Below are 19,402 nucleotides of genomic sequence, written 5' to 3'. Positions count from 1 at the left end.
CACAGGTAGCCCTTGGTGTTATTGGACGCTCCAGGAGGGTCATTGTTGATCGCATATACAGCACATTTTCACAAATACATTACAACAAAATTCAGTCTTTGCATGTAACCTATCCCCCCATGGGGCGAGCAGTAGGCTGCCACACACCTGGTGGGACTTCTGCATTCCAGCTCAATGCTTTTTGTATTGACCTATCAAGCCATTGTTGTTTTTATTTGACATTAAAACATATTTTAACTTGTTTTCATTTTTGCATTTTATAAAAAAAATATCTGATCTGATCTTCATCGTGAAAGCAGCTACATTACTTTGGAGGATTTTAATGTTAAACCTGGAATCTAAAGTAAAAGCTTTCCAGTCTTATGGTTTAATAAAAAAACATTGCTTATTTCTTCTAGACCCTGACTGATGTCTTTACTGTGTCTTAACATTAAAATTACTAATTTTATGCTGCTCGGTCAAAATTAGACACAGCTCATCTGTCAAATCCAAGACTGTAAATGAAAAACATGTAGTGTTTTACCAACTATGTCACACAGAATATTATTGATGTTTTTGCTTAATTCTGTGTCTCTGGATTATATTTCTCATTATTTTTCTTTATTATAGAATAAATGTTAATGTGTATGTTAATATATAGTTGATGAAAGGAATTTTTGATTTTGAGAAGTATATTACCAGCTGTCAAATAACTCGAAACATTTCTTAGTAAATCTGGTTATTTTTAAATGACAATAAGCCCTAATGGCATCTCTTTTTTACTTTGTCAAATAAGATATTATATTATTATTAATACAGACTGAGGAAGAATAATCAGTACCAGCAAATTGACCCTTTAACAGCTTTAGATCATCAGAAGAGAAGTTTACTAACCTTGGTTTGTGATGCAGCACAGCAGAGGAGTCACAACTAAAGAGAAATATTATATGTAACGTTAACATCATGTCCATTATGGGAGAGGAGGTTATGGTGGTGGAGGGACTGGACAGGAAGTACAAGTGGTGGTTTTCTACAAGACGGGACATAATAGACTCTACTTAAAAAGCTCTTGTCCTTAATTTGTGCAGGAATATGCTGCAAATATTTCCCGTGTTTTGTGGGCAGTACAATAATGATCCTCTGTGTAGGTGGATGGATCTTTAGATAGATCTGTAGCAGCCATGGTTTCTATCTCCACAGCTGATTCTGCATAGTTCATAGTTTAGTGATTCTATAGCATCACCTTTTTGTTCTATTGATGTTTTATTTAATTATTTTTGTTTTTATCATAGTTTAAATGCTGTTTAATATTTTCTGATCTTTACATATTTGGAAAAATAAATTATACATTTTTCATTGTCATATTGTTTCTTAATGCTGATCAACACAATCTTGTTTTAAATGTAATTTCTTTACAAAATGGTTGATATTTACCAATATCTATCTCACCACCATTCATCAAACTCATACTATAATTCTGACAAACTATGATTGTAATCATTTAAATTAGACAGATTGTACTCACGAAGCAGACACTGAAGAGATGTTTCATCCATAGTACCACTGCGTGATATGAGCTGAAAGCCTGTTTTGGTCACAGTAGCTAATCCCACTTCCTTCCTCTTTGTAAGTGAGTTTTTTTGGGGTGTTATTTGTTTTTACAGTGGTTGGCAGGCTTCTTCAGGCTTAGCTAGAATAATTGGACAGGACTGCCCTAACTTTGGTCCCAAATTTGACTGGCATGACTTTAGAAAGCCTTAAACATGATTATCATAATCAAGACCAAATGGAATGTTAGTTACAGTATCACAGTAGCCTATATTCACATCTTTTGTTTTTGTCTGTGCCCATGAAGATACCTGTTGTTTTAACAATGTGTTGGGTATTTCAAACATTTCAGTGAGTTTTTACACAAAATAAAAAGACGACTGAAAAAAGAAACAACTGAGTCATCACACAGAGATTCCAATGGGAGTGGGGCAGGGGGTTACTGTAGCTGAGCTGAGTCTCAGCAAGACTCAGAAAAACTGCTGTGTTAGTGAAAAAGAGAGCGATCGATGACTTGGGTCAGTAGGTTTCTCTCGTCTGTGAGTCTGTGTCAGATTGACTGAAGAAGAGCTGGGGACGAAGGGGGGTCCTCACAGCGAAGAGAGGATCGGTTCAAATTTATTATTTTATTACAAGTATATTAACACACCTCTGGGAGAAGACTCACCAATAACTTAGCTGAACTGTACTGAAGCTTTGTTAGGTGTGTGTTGGCAGAGGTCTGTGCACTGCCACACACACACACACACACAGACCAACATTACATAATATATTTTGGGAAAACTGGTTCTGCAGCTGCTGTTTCAAATCAAACAGAAGTAAACTTTCTCCACCACTTTTTTATGTTCATTTGAACATTTGACTTGGAGCTGAACTACAGGATCATCGAGGCTTTTGTATAAATAAATATTTGATCTGCAGACTCTCTGCTCTCAAAGAGAAACACTATAGACTTGTATTTCAGTCCAGGATCCAAAGGCAACTTTGTGCATGTTTCACAGTGAGCGAGTGGAGGAGAGTAATGAAGGTGACAAATGGATCCTGCAGAGTTACTAGTAGCAGTACTACCACTACTGCAGTTATGCTCTGTCATCCTACTGCCTGCTGAGGGTCTCTTTGCTGACACCTGCTGGTTCAAAGACAAAAGTGTGAACCAGCCTGACTTCCTGGAAATGGGCTGATTGAATCCCTGAAAAGAGGCCTGTTTTCCTCCACTATGATGACGTCTAAGCAGCAGCAGGAACCAGTGAGCGTTTGACTGATTTCTGTTTCATAAAATTAAATCACACTGTAAATCACAGGCTGGATTGTAAAGTTGCTCTTTGGTCTAAATGTGTACAGAACATTAACAGGAGGAGACTAAAGTAATGAGCAGGTACAGCTGTTACATCACTGATATGAGAGGAGAAATACAAATTTCTGCTGATGTGTCTCTGTGCTCTGACTGCTGAGTAAAGATGGAGGCTGCTGCTCTGTCTGTTCCCTGTAATAGGACACTTCCTGCTTCTCTTCAAGCTGCAGTGTAACATCCAGCTAAAGCTGCTCAATCACAACACAGTTTCACTTAAATTGTCATGAGAAAAATTTTAAAACTGCAACACTGTTCACCTTTTACTGCTCTATTTCATTTCTAGCAGACCTAGTTTGTCAATTGGATTCCTAACCAGTGTGTATTCACCTGTATGTAAGGTTCACTCCTTTGTCCATTTGTATGAACTCGGCAGTGAGCTGAGTGGTTAAAGGCCGAACAACCTGTAAAGCCTTCAATCTGATTGTCCCACTCTAAGTAAAGAACTGTTCTGCTGAGTTTCTCTTTTTGCTGATTAAACTCACCATAAATATCACTTGTGAGATGCCTTTTGCCTCTTAACTTGTCTTACAGGTTTTGCCACAACAAATGGCACAAACACAAGCAGAAGAGCAGTTGTGCAGTTTGTTGCAGTGGAGTGATTCTAAATCTAAAAGTAAAACTTTGAGCAGCTGATGAATCAGTTTACACAAACAGTCATGTTGTAGACAATTGATCTGAGTCCAGAGCAGGAACTGTACAGCTAAAAATATAAACTACTACTTGTAGATTATCTACTGCTGAATTATGACCAGCATCAAATAGTAGTGGTGTAAAATGTTTCCTGTATTTCAGTCGTACATGCTCTACATTGTCCTTCCTAAATACACAATCAGAAGGTTCTCAGAAGAACCAAAACTTCAATAAAATCATGTTCCACAGTATTAGAGTCAGAACAAAAGTAAATACAATTTATAGCTACATGGGGACGTTACTGCCGCTAAACTATGTAGGGGTACACAGTGCCTTGCAAAAGTATTTATACCCCTTGAAATTTCCACATTTTGTTATTTTACAACCACAAATGTAAATGTATTTTATTGGGGTTTTATTTGCTAGACCAACACTAATGAGTGAATTTCCCCACTGTGGGGTCAATACAGGTTGATCTTATCTTACATTTGTCATATTTACATCGTCATCATGAAAAGGCCGTCCAAGCCGTCAGGTGCATCTTTTGTGGCTCCTCCATGGCCCGTTTGGGTGCAGCATGGAGGAAAATCTGCCAGTCAACCTGTTCTCCTTCCACAAACACGTCTCATGGACACACATCATTTTACACCACACCAAACACCTCTTTGGAACAACAGATATGTGTTATGTAAATGTAAGTCTCTGCACCTACAACACTGGATGAATACAAATGTGTGGTCAATATGCCATTTACTGAACCATCACAGATGTTGATCAACCTAAGAAAACTTCTGCTCCAAATATGATGTAACTTGCACCCGCACCGAATTAAATAGGGTAATAAAAGCCTGATCCAGTAAAACGGTTAGTACAAGCAATGGACAAACAGCTTGGCATTCCAAATCTATTACTGCCTCAAATTAATGGAAAAAAATTCTTATTTGAAGGTCGCTCAAATAAATGGACTGCAGTCACCTGAACAATAACATATTCCCAATCAGATCCAATAGAAACTCTATAATACAACTGTTTGCAGATCCAAAAGTAAAAAACCGAGAACTACTTATATTACTTATGCTGTAAGTCCAAAGACTTACAGAAATCCACTTAAAAATCCAATATTTATCCCACCAATGAACTGCTAAGACAGATTTAACTTTGACCACAAACACGCAACTTAAAACAGGAAACACGAAAGTTAGAAAGGAAGTGATGTTCCAGAAATTTAGAAGAATCTCATTTAGCCTGAAAAAATAGTTTAAAAATGTACAAAAAATCATTCCGTGATGCCAGAACAGCATATTATTCATCATTAATAGAAGAAAACAAGAACAACCCCTGGTTTCTGTTCAGCACTGTAGCCAGGCTGACTAAGAGCCATAGTTCTGTTGAGTCTAGTTTTCCCTTAACTCTGAGCAGCAATGACTTCATGACTTTCTTTATGAATAAAATTGTAGCTATTAGAGAAAGTATTCACCAGATCCTCCCCCCAAATATTACAGATAGATCTTCATGTACAGCAGTGCTAGAGTCATCGATAAGGCCCCAATAACTCTTAAGCTCTGCTACCTCCAGCTCTGCCTCGTGTCTTTTCTTCAGTGCCACTGTCTCCAAGCCGAACAACATCTCCCTTGTTCTTAAAAATTGGCACCAGTACACTTCTCCTCCAGTCCTCAGCATCCTCTCACTCTCCCTTCCCATCTCTATCTCTTTGTCTGGCCAACCTGTACAAATCCACCTCTCCCTCTTTAGTGTCCAACCTAACATACAAGTCCTCATATGCTCTTTGTTTGGCCTTTGCCACCTCTACCTTCACCTTACGCTGTATCTGCCTGTACTCCTGTCTACTCTCTTCAGTCCTCTCAGTGTCCCACTTCTTCTTAGCTAACCTCTTTCTCTGTATACACTCCTGAACTTCCTCGTTCCACCACCAAGTCTCCTTGTCCACTTTCCTCTTTCCAGATGACACACCGAGTACCCTCCTACCTGTCTCCCTGATCAAATTAGCTGTAGTAGTCCAGTCATCTGGAAGCACCTCCAAACCACCCAGAGTCTGTCTCAGCTCCTCTCTGAAAACTACACAACATTCTTCCTTTTTCAACTTTGTCCTCTTCATCTTCCTCACCACCAGCATCATTTTACACACCACCATCCTCTGTTGTCTGGCTACACTCTCTCCTACCAACACTTTACAGTCACTGATCTCTTTCAGATTACAGCGTCTACACAAGATGTCGTCCACCTGAGTGTTTCTCCCTCCGCTCTTGTACGTCACCCTATGTTCCTGCCTCTTCTGAAAGAAAGTGTTCACTACAGCCATTTCCATCCTCTTTGCAAAGTCAACCACCATCTGTCCTTCTGTGTTCCTGTCCTGAAGACCAAACCTGCCCATCACAGTCTCATCACCTCTGTTCCCTTCACCTACATGTCCATTGAAATCTGCTCCAATCACCACTCTCTCACCTCTGGGGATGCTCTGCATCACTTCATCTAACTCACTCCAGAATTTCTCCTTCTCTTCTAGCTCACATCCTACCTGTGGTTCATAACCACTAACAAGCCTGAACATCACACCTTCAACTTCCAGCTTCAGACTCATCAACCTGTTTGATGCTCTTTTCACCTCTAGAACATTCCTCACCAACTCCTCTTTCAGTATAACTCCTACTCCATTTCTCTTCCTATCTGACCCATGGTAAAACAACTTGAACCCTGCTCCTAAGCTTCTAGCCTTGCTACCCTTCCACCTGGTCTCCTGGACACACAGTATGTCCACCTTCCTTCTCTGCATCATGTCGATCAACTCTCTAGCCTTCCCTGTCATAGTACCAACATTCAAAGTCCCCACTGTCAGTCCTACATTCTTAGCTTTCCTCTTCTCTCTCTGCCTACGAACACACCTTTCTCCTCTTCTTCTTCGTCTTCGACCAACAGTAGTCCAATTTCCACCGGTACCCTGTAGGTCAACAGCACCGGTGGCGGTCGTTGTTAACCTGGGCCCCGACCGATCCGGTATGGAAGTCATTGTCACGATTCGCATGTTTTATTTGGCATGTGTTTTACGTCGGATGCCCTTCCTGCCACAACCCTCTGCATTTATCCAAACTTGGGACTGGCACAAGAAGACACTGGCTTGTGCCCCCTTGCGGTTGTGTTCCCCCAATAATGTCAAATACTAAAATAAAAACATTTTGACATGTTTGTATCTGCGTACTGTTAAAAATGTTCAGCAAGACAATCTAAAGTCAACTTTCTCTGCATTTAACCACTTTTTCTGGTTTTCATTATAAAGAGGGAGGTTAATCAAAGGAAAAGAATCATGTTCAAATCAGGTTTTGGTTCAATCACAAATTCAGATGTATAAAGCACATTTCTGGTTACATATTGGATATACAGTATTGTTCAAAATAATAGCAATACAATGTGACTAACCAGAATAATCCAGGTTTTTAGTATATTTTTTATTGCTACGTGGCAAACAAGTTACCAGTAGGTGCAGTAGATTCTCAGAAAACAAACAAGACCCAGCATTCATGATATGCACACTTGTAAGGCTGTGCAATTGGGCAATTAGTTGAAAGGGTTGGTGGTTTCATCCTCTACTGGCCACATGTTGAAATGTTCTTGGATAAGACAGTGAACCTTCACGTTGCCCCAGATGTGGGATTTTTGTACTGACAGAACCTTTTATCCAAAGCATCTGCCTGCAAACAAATGAGTGAATGTAGAAATTAGAAGTAAACGTCTTACCTTTATGTTTCCTCTTAATGCAGCGTATCACCAGTGGAACCAACCACATCAGTACAGATGTAACAGACAACAACATCGAGCAAGATGTAGTAGTTGTAGTGGCAGTAGTGGATTCAATCAATTACATCAAAATAAAACTGAGTTCACTCATTTTATGACTTAAAACTCTTTTAGTTTCTTCTTTTGTATCATCTCCATCATATCCAACATCTCTGTAACATTGACCTAATGCAGAAACCTGACAACATTAATACAGGAAACAAACCACAAAAATCTGGCTTTACCCTACAAACCTGTGAGGTGTGGAGGTGGAGATGAAGTAAAGGTGGTGGAGGTGTGTTTCTAGTTTCACCTGTAGAGGGCGTCTACCTGTTATTCACAGATGACACTGAACAGTACTATGTGTATGAATGTTTTAATGAGACTAAAATAATACAGAAGTGATAATGACTTTATATTACTACAGATTTCACTCTACTGACAAACGGTGCAGCCATATTGGCTTTTGAGGTCGGGGTAAAATGACATTTTGATTTTAGAAGGAGAACACATTGATCATGTTGGATCAGTTCAGAAGTGATGCTCTGTGGTGGCGTCACTAACGACGTCATCATAGTCATCATCCAATCCCTGCTCAGCCTGGATGACCAAGCGAGAGGTCATCACCATGGAGACAGGCAGGGGATTTCCTACAGTCAGAAGATTAAAAGTAGAAAATATATAAATTGTGATTAATAGGATGATCAAGTTGACTTAAGTGTTTTTAGGGTGAGTGAGTGGCTCAGAGTTTTACCTTTGCGTCTGTGTCGATATAAAGACACCACGAGGACAGTGGAGATGAAGTATGGACAGAACATCACCAGGTGGATAATCAGTCTGTAAACAAGATGGAACGAGGTGGAGGCAGGGGGTGGGGGTGTAGATAAGTTTGGAACTGCAGATGTGGCCGGAGGTTTTTCTGTGGAGAGAATCAGATCTTCAGGTGAATAAAATGTGGATGAAATAAATGTGGAAATCAAAGTGAAGCTCCTGACCTGTGACGTAGATCCAGCTGGGTGGAGACTCTCCGTGACCATTTGTTGTGGTTGGAGATGTAGTTGTAGGTTTTTCTGTAGCGAGAATCCAATTGTTCAGGTGAACATGTGGATGAAATAAGTGTTGAAATCAAAGTGAAGCTCCTGACCTGTGACGTAGATCCAGCTGGGTGGAGACTCTCCATGACTGCTGATGTGACACTTGTAGAGGCCTTCATCAGACTTGGTAACATGGTGGATGGTCATGTGACCTGTAGGCTCAGTCCTGATGAGGGAGCCATCTTTATAGAAATCAGCTGGGAGCTTGGAGGGAGGCCTCTTTGTTTGACAGTGCAGAGAGACATCATGTCCCTCCATCACAGGGAGGACAGGACTCTGCAGGATCACTGCTCCACCTCAACACAGAGACAAACTACAGCATTTCATCCATTTCCACACAGCTTCATCAACACTAACTCCACAGTCTGATCTTACCAGTGACAGTGATGGTGATGCTGTTACTGGTTGATCCCTCTCTGGACTCACACCAGTAAACTCCACTGTCCAATGGGACGATGAACCAGATGATACAGAAAGAACCAGCTTGTCTTCCCCAGTCAGCTTCACACTGAGTCCTCTGTCCTTTGGTCGTGTTCCTCCTCACTGTCCATCCAGCAGAGCTTTCGTCCTCCTTACAGTTCAGAGACACAGACTCTCTTTTAAAAAACTCAGATCTGCTTGGACTCACAGTCAGACGAGCTGTGAGAAATTCAGCATGTAGTTAACAAATAAAACTCAAAAATCCCAGACATATTATTTATTTACTTATTTTACCTCTCAGCTGAATTAAATTCTGTCTACAATGAAATAAATGATCTTCCTCTGTAATTAACATAGAAATCATAGCGTTCTGCTTTGCTGAATCAACACAAATATCATCTATAGGAATGAATATGTCTCTGTAGAACACAGTTGCAATTAGACCTTTTTTAAACATAATTGAAAGGGACAAAACAGAAAACAAGTTTTAATATTTTTATGTGACATAAAAAAAATTTTAATATTTATTTTTTGTGTTACATTTTGCTTTTCTGCCAACATTGTACCTGAACGTTTTTGTTCTGCACAAAGATACATGTGTTGTTTGTGGAATTACAAAGTAAATAATCAGTTATACATGTTTTTGACTCATTTTACAAGAAAAGCTGGTAGTTAGGGTTGCAATGGTCTGATAACCATTTCATTTTATTACACAAGTTCTATTAGGTTACTGTCAGTAACACAAGAGTTTTATCACCAGTGGCAAAGATATAAAATGAGAAAGTGTCCCAGTCATGTAGCAAGTCTCTGAGTCCAAGTAGCAAACTTTCTACACCAGTACTGACTTTGGGGAACTTTCATTTATGCCAATTTTTGGACAGAATACAGACATTAATTATATTTTTCAAATAATTATATTATTTTGAAAAATGTGTTGAAAAATGTTCATGTGTTATGTTTTGATGGTTTTATCCAATCGGATAGTTGTACATGTACTGACCAAACAAAAACAGCTTTGCTTAGAAACTTTACTTATCTTGAGAAATGAAGGAAAGTCTCTACGAGATGTGGCCATTGTAGCAGGTAGTGTGGGGGAATAGAGCACATTTAGTCATATGGTTAGATAATTAGCAAACAGTCAACCAAAACAGGCTTATTGAAGAGGACAAGAAGTCACAGGTTGGGTCATGTTTAGAGGACTGTTTAAGATCAGGCCCAAAACAATGTACTTTGTAGTAGATAGTGGGTCCTGGGGTCACAAGATCTACAAGAAGCTGCAATAAAAGGGTTTTATTGTTTCACAACTGACATCGTTAGATAACCTAGAAAGGCACAATATTTGAAGTGGGTCTGTCATAACTTTTAGAGGTTAACGAGTGGAGCAGTCTTATCACCTGGTTTAAGGTCTGGTGTTTGATTTTATATAAAAATATAAAATGTGTTTATTTCCTTACACATATTGTAACAGTGCTTTGCTTGTTTGCAGGCAGAGCACTGACTGTCATTTATTTTAGTATTGTTGTACATTGTGGTTTGTGGTTTGGTTGAGTTTTAATCCTTCTCTTGTTTCTCGTACTGTGGCAGGTTGGAGCCTCCACCCATGGGTGTGGTTGGTACATTGGGAGTTCACTCACTGTTATACTGCAGGTTCAGTGTTTGTATGGTTTGTTGTGTGGTTACTTCACATTTAGGATTCTTCCAGCCCCCTGCCAGTGGGTGCTTGGTCTCCCAGCTGTAGTATGACTGTCTTCTTCTTTTCCTTGATTTTAAGATTTAATATTGTTGTTTTGTTTTTATTAAATATCTGTTACAGCAGTTGACCCATACTGACTGTTGTGGCCTCTTTATTGAAGCCTCTGTGCTTAATTTATACATTTAATCTTGACAGAGTATCTCAGGATATTCGAGGTCACACCAAGAAATTAAAGATTTGGTTTAAAAGATGTAAACTATAGTCTCCACAGACATGCTGCCACTGGATCCAATCAGGACAGAAGGTACAGTGAAAGGTCAAAGTGCACATCTGCCCAAGAAGACAACTATTTACAAGTGTCCTCCTTGAGAAATAGACGCCTCGCTGCACCTGAATTGCCTGCATCGAGAAACCAGTGTGCACAGACACTTTAAGTAGGAGACTCAGGTCAACTGGACTCATGAGAACAGTTTCCAAGGAAAAACTTCTAATAACCTCTACCTAGGTTGGTAAATCAGAAGAAAAGGTTTTACGTGGGCCAAGGTGCACAGACAGTGGAGTCAAAACTTTGACTCATGAGTCCACAAAACTTTGTTCCAAGCAAAGAACCTGTGTGTGATGTAGAGTTCTTGAAGAGATAACAGATGCCTTCTTATCACCATCAGTGATGGAAACATGATGATATTGGTAAAAGGAAAGTGGACGATCTGCATCGTGTGAAAAGCCTCCTCAGTCAGCACAGATACCACTGAAGAGATGATATTCTCTCTGGGTAATTTCATTTAGCAGCAAGACAGTGACCCCAAGCATTCTTTCAAAACCTCAACACATCTCTCAAAACAGGGACTTTTCCAACCTCTTTCAAACAGGCCTTGATTACCCCACAGCTCAACAAGCCTTCTCTTGATCCCTCTGTAGTGGAGAACTACAGACCTGTCTCCCTCCTTCCTTTTCTGGCCAAGACAATGGAACAAGCAGTCTTCAAGCAACTCTCAGACTTCCTTTTCAAGAATAACCTCCTCGATGTCAACCAGTCTGGCTTCAAGAGGGGTCATTCCACGGAAACGGCACTCCTGACTGTTGTGGAATATCTTCGAGCTGCAAAAGCCACAGGTCAATCATCTGTCTTAATTCTACTTGTTCTATCATCAGCCTTTGACACTGTGAACCATCAGATCCTCTTGTCCAAACTCTCTGACTTGGGCATCTCTGGATCAGCTCTAGACTGGCTTTGTTCTTACCTATAGGGACGAACCTTCAAGGTATCCTGGCGGGGGCATCTTTCTAACTCTCATAGCCTCTCTACCGGTGTGCCGCAGGGCTCAGTTCTTGGTCCTCTCCTCTTTTCTATCTATACTTCATCCCTAGGTGCTATCATTCACTCACATGGTCTTTCCTATCACTGCTACGCTGATGACACAGAGCTCTTCCTGTCCTTTCCACCGGACGACTCCACTGTCTCATCGAGCATTTCTGCCTGTCTCTCAGACATCTCAGCCTGGATGAGTGAGAGACACCTTCAACTCAACCTCTCTAAGACCGAAGTCCTTGTCTTCCCAGCCAGACCTTTGATGCAACACAACATCAGCATCAACATTGGATCTACAGTGATTGTCCCACTAATTCGGCAAAAAATCTGTGGGTCATCATCGATGACCAACTGAGCTTTAAGGACCACATCTCCTCAGTCTCTAGGGCAGCAGATTTGCTCTTTACAACATCAGGAAGATCAGACCCTACATCACGGAATTTACAACCCAACTCATTGTACAGGCGCTGGTCACATCTTGTCTTGATTACTGCAACACTTCAAAATGCGGCAGCTCGCAACATTTTTAATCAGCCAAAAAAGACCCATGTCACACCACTTTTTAGATCTCTACACTGGCTTCCTGTAGCTGCTCGCATCAGGTTCAAAGCTCTGTCTCTTGATCACAGGGTGGTTAACTCGACAGCTCCCGCTTACCTCAACTCACTCATTCAAGTCTACAATCCTTTTCGCCCGCTGCGATCTGCCAACGAACGACGTCTGGTGGTCCCAGCACCGCATAGAAGACACCAAGCAAAACTGTTTAGCGCAATGATCCCACAATGGTGGAACGAGCTACCAATCGCTGCACGCTCAGCTGACTCTCTCCCAATATTCAAAAAACTGCTGAAAACTGAACTCTTCCGCATCTTCCTATGCACTTAAATCTCTTAAAAAAAATAAAAAAATAAAAAAATCCTTTCTGCTCTCTTGCACTTGTATCTTGTGAACTGTGAACACTTTTCTGATAGGACTTTGCTTTGATGTTTTCTCCTTGACTTAGATTTTTGCTGCCTTGTACCTCACTTGTAAGTCGCTTTAAAATGTAAATGTGTAACAATTATCTGGAGAAGAAAGTAGCTGCTGGAATACTCTCAGTTAAGGTTTGACCAGCTCAGTCACCAGATCTAAACCCCATTGAGCTGGTGTGGGAGAAGCTGGACTGAAGAGTTCGGGAAAACTGCACAAACAGCACAGCAGAGCTTTGGGACGTTCTGCAGAAAGCCTGGGAGCAATCACACCTGAATATCTGCAAAACCTGATCAGGAGCCACAGATTTATCAGGCAGTGATTGATTCAAGGGCAGATATTGTTCATGAAACACATGCAAATTCGATTTGAAATAGTTCTTTTTTGTGTTTTGTGACCCATTTACAACCATTTGATTGAATAAAACCTACAAATAACACAAGAAACACACAAGTGTGTCCATAAGTCTATGTGTCATAAACTGCTGTTCTACAGTTAAAACACAGGCTCAACCCTGATGAGAACTAAGCATCTTTTTTCAGTTTTTCACACCAGATATTATCCAAACGGAATGAAGGCTGAGGAGCAAACATCAGAAGCAGCACAGTGTCCCTTTACCTGCTTTAGATAAGAAGAGGACAAGTTTACTAACCTTGATTTGTTGAGCAGCACAGCAGAGACGTCACAACTAAAGAGAGATCATATCCAGTCTGTAATTATTGGCTTTAATATTACTGCCAGCGTTAACACTAATTCCTTTTAACACCATGAATGTGGCTCCTGTTTTGGTGACCTGTTGCTTCACCTGTGTGAGTGTGTCTGAGTATTAATGCTGACTGATTCTGAACTTGGGCTTGAAGATGTATCAGATGTTAAAGTTGTAGTGTTTCCACTGTGTCTAACAGAGAGTGGGGCAGCTCCTAATATCATATTATTATTATATAACACATGCAAATACATCTCACCTGGTAAAAAGCCAATAAAAGTAGTTCATTAAAACACTATTCAAACAAGTATAAAGGAGAAACAGTAACGTCAGCTCTGCTCACAGTGCTTATATGATTCATCCACTCAGACACACTCACTATGGTGACTGTCACACAAGGTGCTCACCTGTCCCACCGGGACAAACTTCAGCCCGAGGACACTTCAACATGTCTTTATAGTAAACCAGCTGTCTGTCTGTTACACTAATCATTGAACCTGATTTGTCACATAACTTAATAACTGCACAAGTTCTGGTTTAGCAGCCTCCACACTAAACCTGCAGCTCTCACTCTACCAGCACAGACAGAAGAAAAAAGGATAGAAATATGACACAAAGGAGATTTACAGGTAGCGACAGAATCTACTGCTTGAGTAAGCTCAGGTCCTTCATGTGTGCAGGAAGATGCTGCAAATCTTTAACTGTTCTGTTCTAGTATATTCATATTGTATTATCTAAATGACAAATTTTAATGCATTATTTTATGTTTTTGCTGGATTTGTTTTAAATGTATTTTATTTATTAATGTATTTGTGTCATGTACTAACTAATTTTCTGATTGTCAGCATCCATCAGTCTCTGAAAGTTTTTGTACGTTTCCTGCTTTATGGTCTTAACTTTGTCTTCTTTTAATGTGAAGAGAAGAATAATGGAGTTTAAGATGTAGCTTTACACTTTATGATCTTAAAATAACAATTGCCTTGTTTTACTTTTTAATTCATTTTAATATTTACTTTTTAAATTATTAATCATCATCTTTTTTAATCCTAATCAATAAACCTTTTTTAATTTGCACTTCTTGACAAATGTTGGATCCTATGACCTCTTAATCATTTATCAACGTGTATCTCTCCATTGTTTTACAGCTCATAGTATAAATATGACAAACTATGATTGTAATGATTTGAATCAGAGATTGTACTTACAGAGCAGCCACTGCAGAGATGTTTCATCCATTGTAGCAGTTGGTGATATGAGCTGAAAAACTGTTCACAGCTTCACTTCCTTCCTCTTTGTAGGTGAATTTGTTGGTGTGTTATCTTCTTTATAGTGGTTTCTGAGAAAGACCTTATTAGGTTAAACATCATCTCACAGAAGAGTCAATATTTTCTCAAAGCCTAGACAGAATATAGGGAGAGTTCTGCCAAACCTTGATCTCAAATTTGACTGAATGCCACCAGTGAAAACATTCACCTGAACAAAAATGCTTTTGCTCTTTAGAAACATGTTAGTTATCTTAATGTTGATGCGTGTTGGAAGGAGGTAGAGAGGCTGAATCAGGGTTGGACATGCTGGGGTGACGTGAAGTTTCAAACTGAGGGATGTGCAGGGTTTTGGGACATTGTCCACATTGAGCATGAATTCAGTTTAACACGACTTCACACATCCATCAGTGAGGCTGCATCTTTTAGGGGGATGAAGTGTGTTCAGCTGGATTCCTGGTTGCTGTGGAAGGTGTCAGAAAACCGTGAGTGCCCCTCATCATAACATACATCATCATAACCCCCACACGCCTCCTTCTTTGTGTCTGCTTCACTGGGTGGACAATCTAACTTCTTCTCACTTCTTCGCTGCCTCCTTCCAATGCACACTGCTAAAAAGATAACTAGTGTTTCTGCATTGTGTCACACAGTACTCAAAGGAGTTTAACACCAAGTGCTTTCATTTCTATACAGCTTATAGTTCATTTGGTAAGTCTTTATAAAGTTTGGGGGTTAAAGTCATCAAACGTTGACTTACTGTAAACTCAAAGTGCACTGACTCACATGCTGTCAAACAACTGCAATAGAAGTGGAGCCATCTGCTGGGAAAGTCATGTGTAGAATTGATATGATAAACCGTCTGTTCCTGTTCTTCTTCTTTTCTCTCTGAGGTAATATTTTGTAAAGATTTAAAGAATATTCTGCAGTTTACAATCATTTATAAAATGAGCAGCAAAAGTTATATGAATAATAACAATAATCATCATCATCAGACTGTATTCTTTGGGTCAGCTGTTATGGTTTCATTCATTTTTATTTCATCAATAGAGTTGATCATGTACATCAATCATGTATTGTAGAATAAACTGTTCTCACCGGTGGTAAAATGGTGGACTGACACCTGGGATGTTTCTTTATAGCAGCCAATTTAACATACGTTCACATCAACAAACTAAACCTCGACATAGTTTAACACGGACACCAAATATCCCAACAGTGAAAAGTGAAACACAATGACACAAAGTTTGTTTGAGGGGTGTGAACCCATGTTTGGTGTGGAGGCTGCTAATAGACTCCACCAGTTATTGTTCAGTTGTTAGTTGTAGTTAGTGGTGATAAATAATCTTCTGTGATCTGTAAGTTTTGTTCCCTCCCTGTCTGTCTACCTGTTCCATCATTACACCTTATATTCAATCAACTCATTTTACCTTCCAATATGTAAAGTATCTGTGGTATTTTGTGTCACACATACACTTATGAACAGCATGTGCAGCTGTGGATTGTATTTCTAGTTTGTTCAGTGATGATTTCAGTTCAGTGTGATGGAAAAACCTCGACCCAGAATAATGTCAATGACTCAACAGTCCGTTGTCAGAGAGTAGGAGCTATGAGTTAATAAAAAAGTCTACAATTACAAAAATATAATGGAAATACTTAGATTCTAAATTCTAAAGTCTGGTACATCAAGCAGAAGCTGTTACCATTGTGTTTAGCAGTAAAAGAACTTTACCTTTTTACCTGTTCTGAGACACTGTACACATGTTTGATTCCCTGTTTAAACTTGTTCCTGCCCCGGTCTGTTCTGGCACATGCACATTTCTTTTTTGTCTTTGCTGAGTTTGTTTGCACTTCTTTGACAGGTTTCCCTGCTGTACACCCATGTTTAGCTTCCCTAGTTTTTTATATATCTCTGCTTAATGCTTGTTCTTGTGGTTTTGTTCACTTTCATTAGATTTCTGCTTATTACCTGAGCTCTTGTTTGTTCCCCAACTCATGTTCACCCCTTGTTAATGTACACACCTGGTTATAATTAGCCCTTTGAGTTATGTAGTCTGGTTATTCTTATTTCCTCAGCTTAGCTTCCATTTAGTTTTCCCTTATTCTCCAAGCCGTGTTCTTGTTTAGATGATCGGCCTCTGGTTATATTATTTACTTGTTTTTTTTGTTGTCACCACCATCAAGCTCCACTTCCGATCTGAACAGATCAGAGACAGCAAGTTGTAAATTACCTCCTGTGTGGTCACAAAATCCTCAAACTCCCTTTAGTAGCACAGCAGTTTCAATATTTCCTCACTAAGATGAATGATTAAGAACATCATTAACATCTTTAGTAAACTAATCAATCACCTGGTGATCAAATAAACTGACAGAGCAAACGATGAATTGCCACATATCAAATAAAGATCACAGACCTTGAATAATGAAAAGACATTATAAGACATGAATCATTAAAGATAAAGAACCTCCACACACATTAAATGCAGCTTTATCCTTTTTATTCTAAGGTCTGTTTCTCACTTCTCCATTGGATGTTGCAGTTTCATCGTTTGACGCAGGCCTTTGTTGGTCATTTCCGCCTCATTTGTATTTCGAGGTGTTGGTTCATGTTAGATGTTTGCTGTGTGCTTGGCCTGTCAGTCAAACCTGTTGCCAAGCAATGGGCCAAACCAGGGGGCAGGACCAGTCCAGGACCACGATGAGGACTTATATATATATTCAACTAAAGCTCATCTCATTGATCAGTGCTGATGCTGGTTTCCCATCAACATATCACCTGAAGTCCTAGTGAGGTACAAGTCCTGTGGCAGAGTGTCCAAAGGTTCCAGCAACATCCAGGAGACTTGGACGGTGATGACACACTGTGTCACCTGTCAGTGTCACAGTTCCGGCTTTTGGACTTCAGTTTTCTTTAGTTTTACTTTCTGCTGCTGGCTTCTATTTTGTTAACCCTCAGCACCACATCCCAGTTAGTTTCTTCAGCTTCTTGTTTCTCATTAACCCTGATTGTTTTCACGTGTGCCCCCTTGCACTTATACCCAGCTTTCCCCGCTGTTCCCTGCCAGATCGTCTCTCCTTCCTCCTCTGAGAACGGTCCTGTGGATAGTCCATGCTTTGGACATTCTCCTTCCAAACCCTAGCTGATCCTCATGTTTGGATTCCCAACCCTTTACAATTTGGACTGAGGTTTGCTTTCATGTTTGTCTCAGGGTTTAGTTTTGTCTTTTGTTAGCTCCACTTGTTTGGCCCTGGTTTTATGTTTGAGTATGTATTTGTCCCCTTCAGTCTGTCTCCTCTCTTCAGGTCCTACTAAAATTAAATATACACTCAAAGTGTGACAGTCAGCACATCTGGTCCACCAGATCTCTGGATTAGCCAGAAAGTACCACACTAGAAACTCTGTTCTTTAAATACTTTCTGCATTTAATGAACACAGGTAAGAGTTTAAAGTGTACGTTCAGTTAATAAAAGTAAATATTCTGTAAAGTTCAGGTTCAGGTCTGCAGCATAATTCAGACATGGCCACAGTTTGGCAGCATGTGCTCAAGTCTGCACGTGTGGTAACTTGTGGGCAACCCCCCCCCCCCCCCCCCCATCCACTGAGCTCTGTTGTCTGGTGGTCCCAGCACCATACAGAAGATCACAAAACTCTACAGCTCAGTGGTCCCAGGATGGTGCAACAAACCACAAAACTGCACGTTGCAAACTCTCCTTCTATGCTCACTATGCTAATGTGGCATTTTCTTTCATCTGTTTCTGAACATTACTTTTCTACACTTGTTTTCACACTCTAAACTTGTTGGACATAAATATAAATCAGACTGTTGAAACTGTTGCTTTACTTTGGTTCCTCTTAAAAGCACAAGGTGTCCTAATTCACTTTGCAGCAAGACATTTGTTTCCTGTAATAATAGTGAAATAAAATGCTCTTTGAGAAATGATAAGATGAATGAACGAAGTCCTTTTACAGCTGATTTTAAATATTACGCAGTTAATATTATTATTATTTATTCAAATATTCATAATAAATCATTTAATTTCGACAGCATGGTAGTGGAATGGTTAGTGTTGTTGCCTCACAGCTAAAAAGGTTTCTAGTTTGAATCCTGGCTGCAGCCTTTCTGTGTGTTCTGCTGTGAACAAATTGTTGTAAATGTACATATCAGCTCAGCCAAATTAGTCTGTACGGATAAAGAAATAATTATACATTAATATTAAAATAAAAAAGATCATATTAATGAAAAAAATTAGTAATTAAAAATGTTATTTATTGTGAAAATATAAAGTCTCTTTATTTTTACCTTGTAAACACCATCAAATTAAAATTTGCTGTTTTTTTTTATTTTATGGTAAATATGTGTTGTTCACACTAACAACCTCAAACTGTGGTTCATACTGTAAGTGCTGCAGCTCATTGACAAACAGCCACAGTCTGAGCTTAGATCATAAGAGCTCAGTGATCGATGATCAGAATAATCCACTCTCTGCAGGAGACACAGAAAACTCCACACTGTACAGATAATTATAAAATGGCAGCTCAACTGTGAAAACCAATGCTTTGATATTAATCTGCCATCAGTTACAGGTTTTATAACCTACTGTATCTGTGTTTCACTGCGAGAGAAGAAGCTTTACAGCCTGAATCTTCTCAAGAT

The 19,402-nt window shown here is 39.7% G+C and overlaps 1 protein-coding gene across 4 annotated transcripts in view; it reads right to left on the bottom strand.

Moving 5' to 3' along the window:
- Positions 1-9,053, bottom strand: part of LOC137137858 (uncharacterized) — a 28,017-nt gene extending 18,964 nt beyond the window's left edge. The window contains exons 1-4 of one of the 4 annotated variants that reach the window (XM_067524644.1): positions 8,442-9,049; positions 8,293-8,367; positions 8,052-8,216; positions 6,307-7,947 (exon numbers count right to left, since the gene is read on the bottom strand). In XM_067524644.1, coding sequence (XP_067380745.1) covers positions 7,829-7,947; positions 8,052-8,216; positions 8,293-8,367; positions 8,442-8,649 — 567 coding nt within the window. In that variant the 5' untranslated portion in view covers positions 8,650-9,049 and the 3' untranslated portion in view covers positions 6,307-7,828. Of the gene's footprint in view, positions 1-6,306; positions 7,948-8,051; positions 8,217-8,292; positions 8,368-8,441 lie in introns of those variants that run through there. The other 3 variants (XM_067524647.1, XM_067524642.1, XM_067524641.1) reach the window with 3 other exon arrangements.
- Positions 9,054-19,402: the final 10,349 nt, after the last annotated feature.

Source organism: Channa argus, chromosome 12 (assembly GCF_033026475.1).
Source record: "Channa argus isolate prfri chromosome 12, Channa argus male v1.0, whole genome shotgun sequence".
Classification (NCBI taxonomy): Eukaryota; Metazoa; Chordata; class Actinopteri; order Anabantiformes; family Channidae; genus Channa; species Channa argus.
This window is presented reverse-complemented; position numbering and strand designations above follow the sequence as displayed.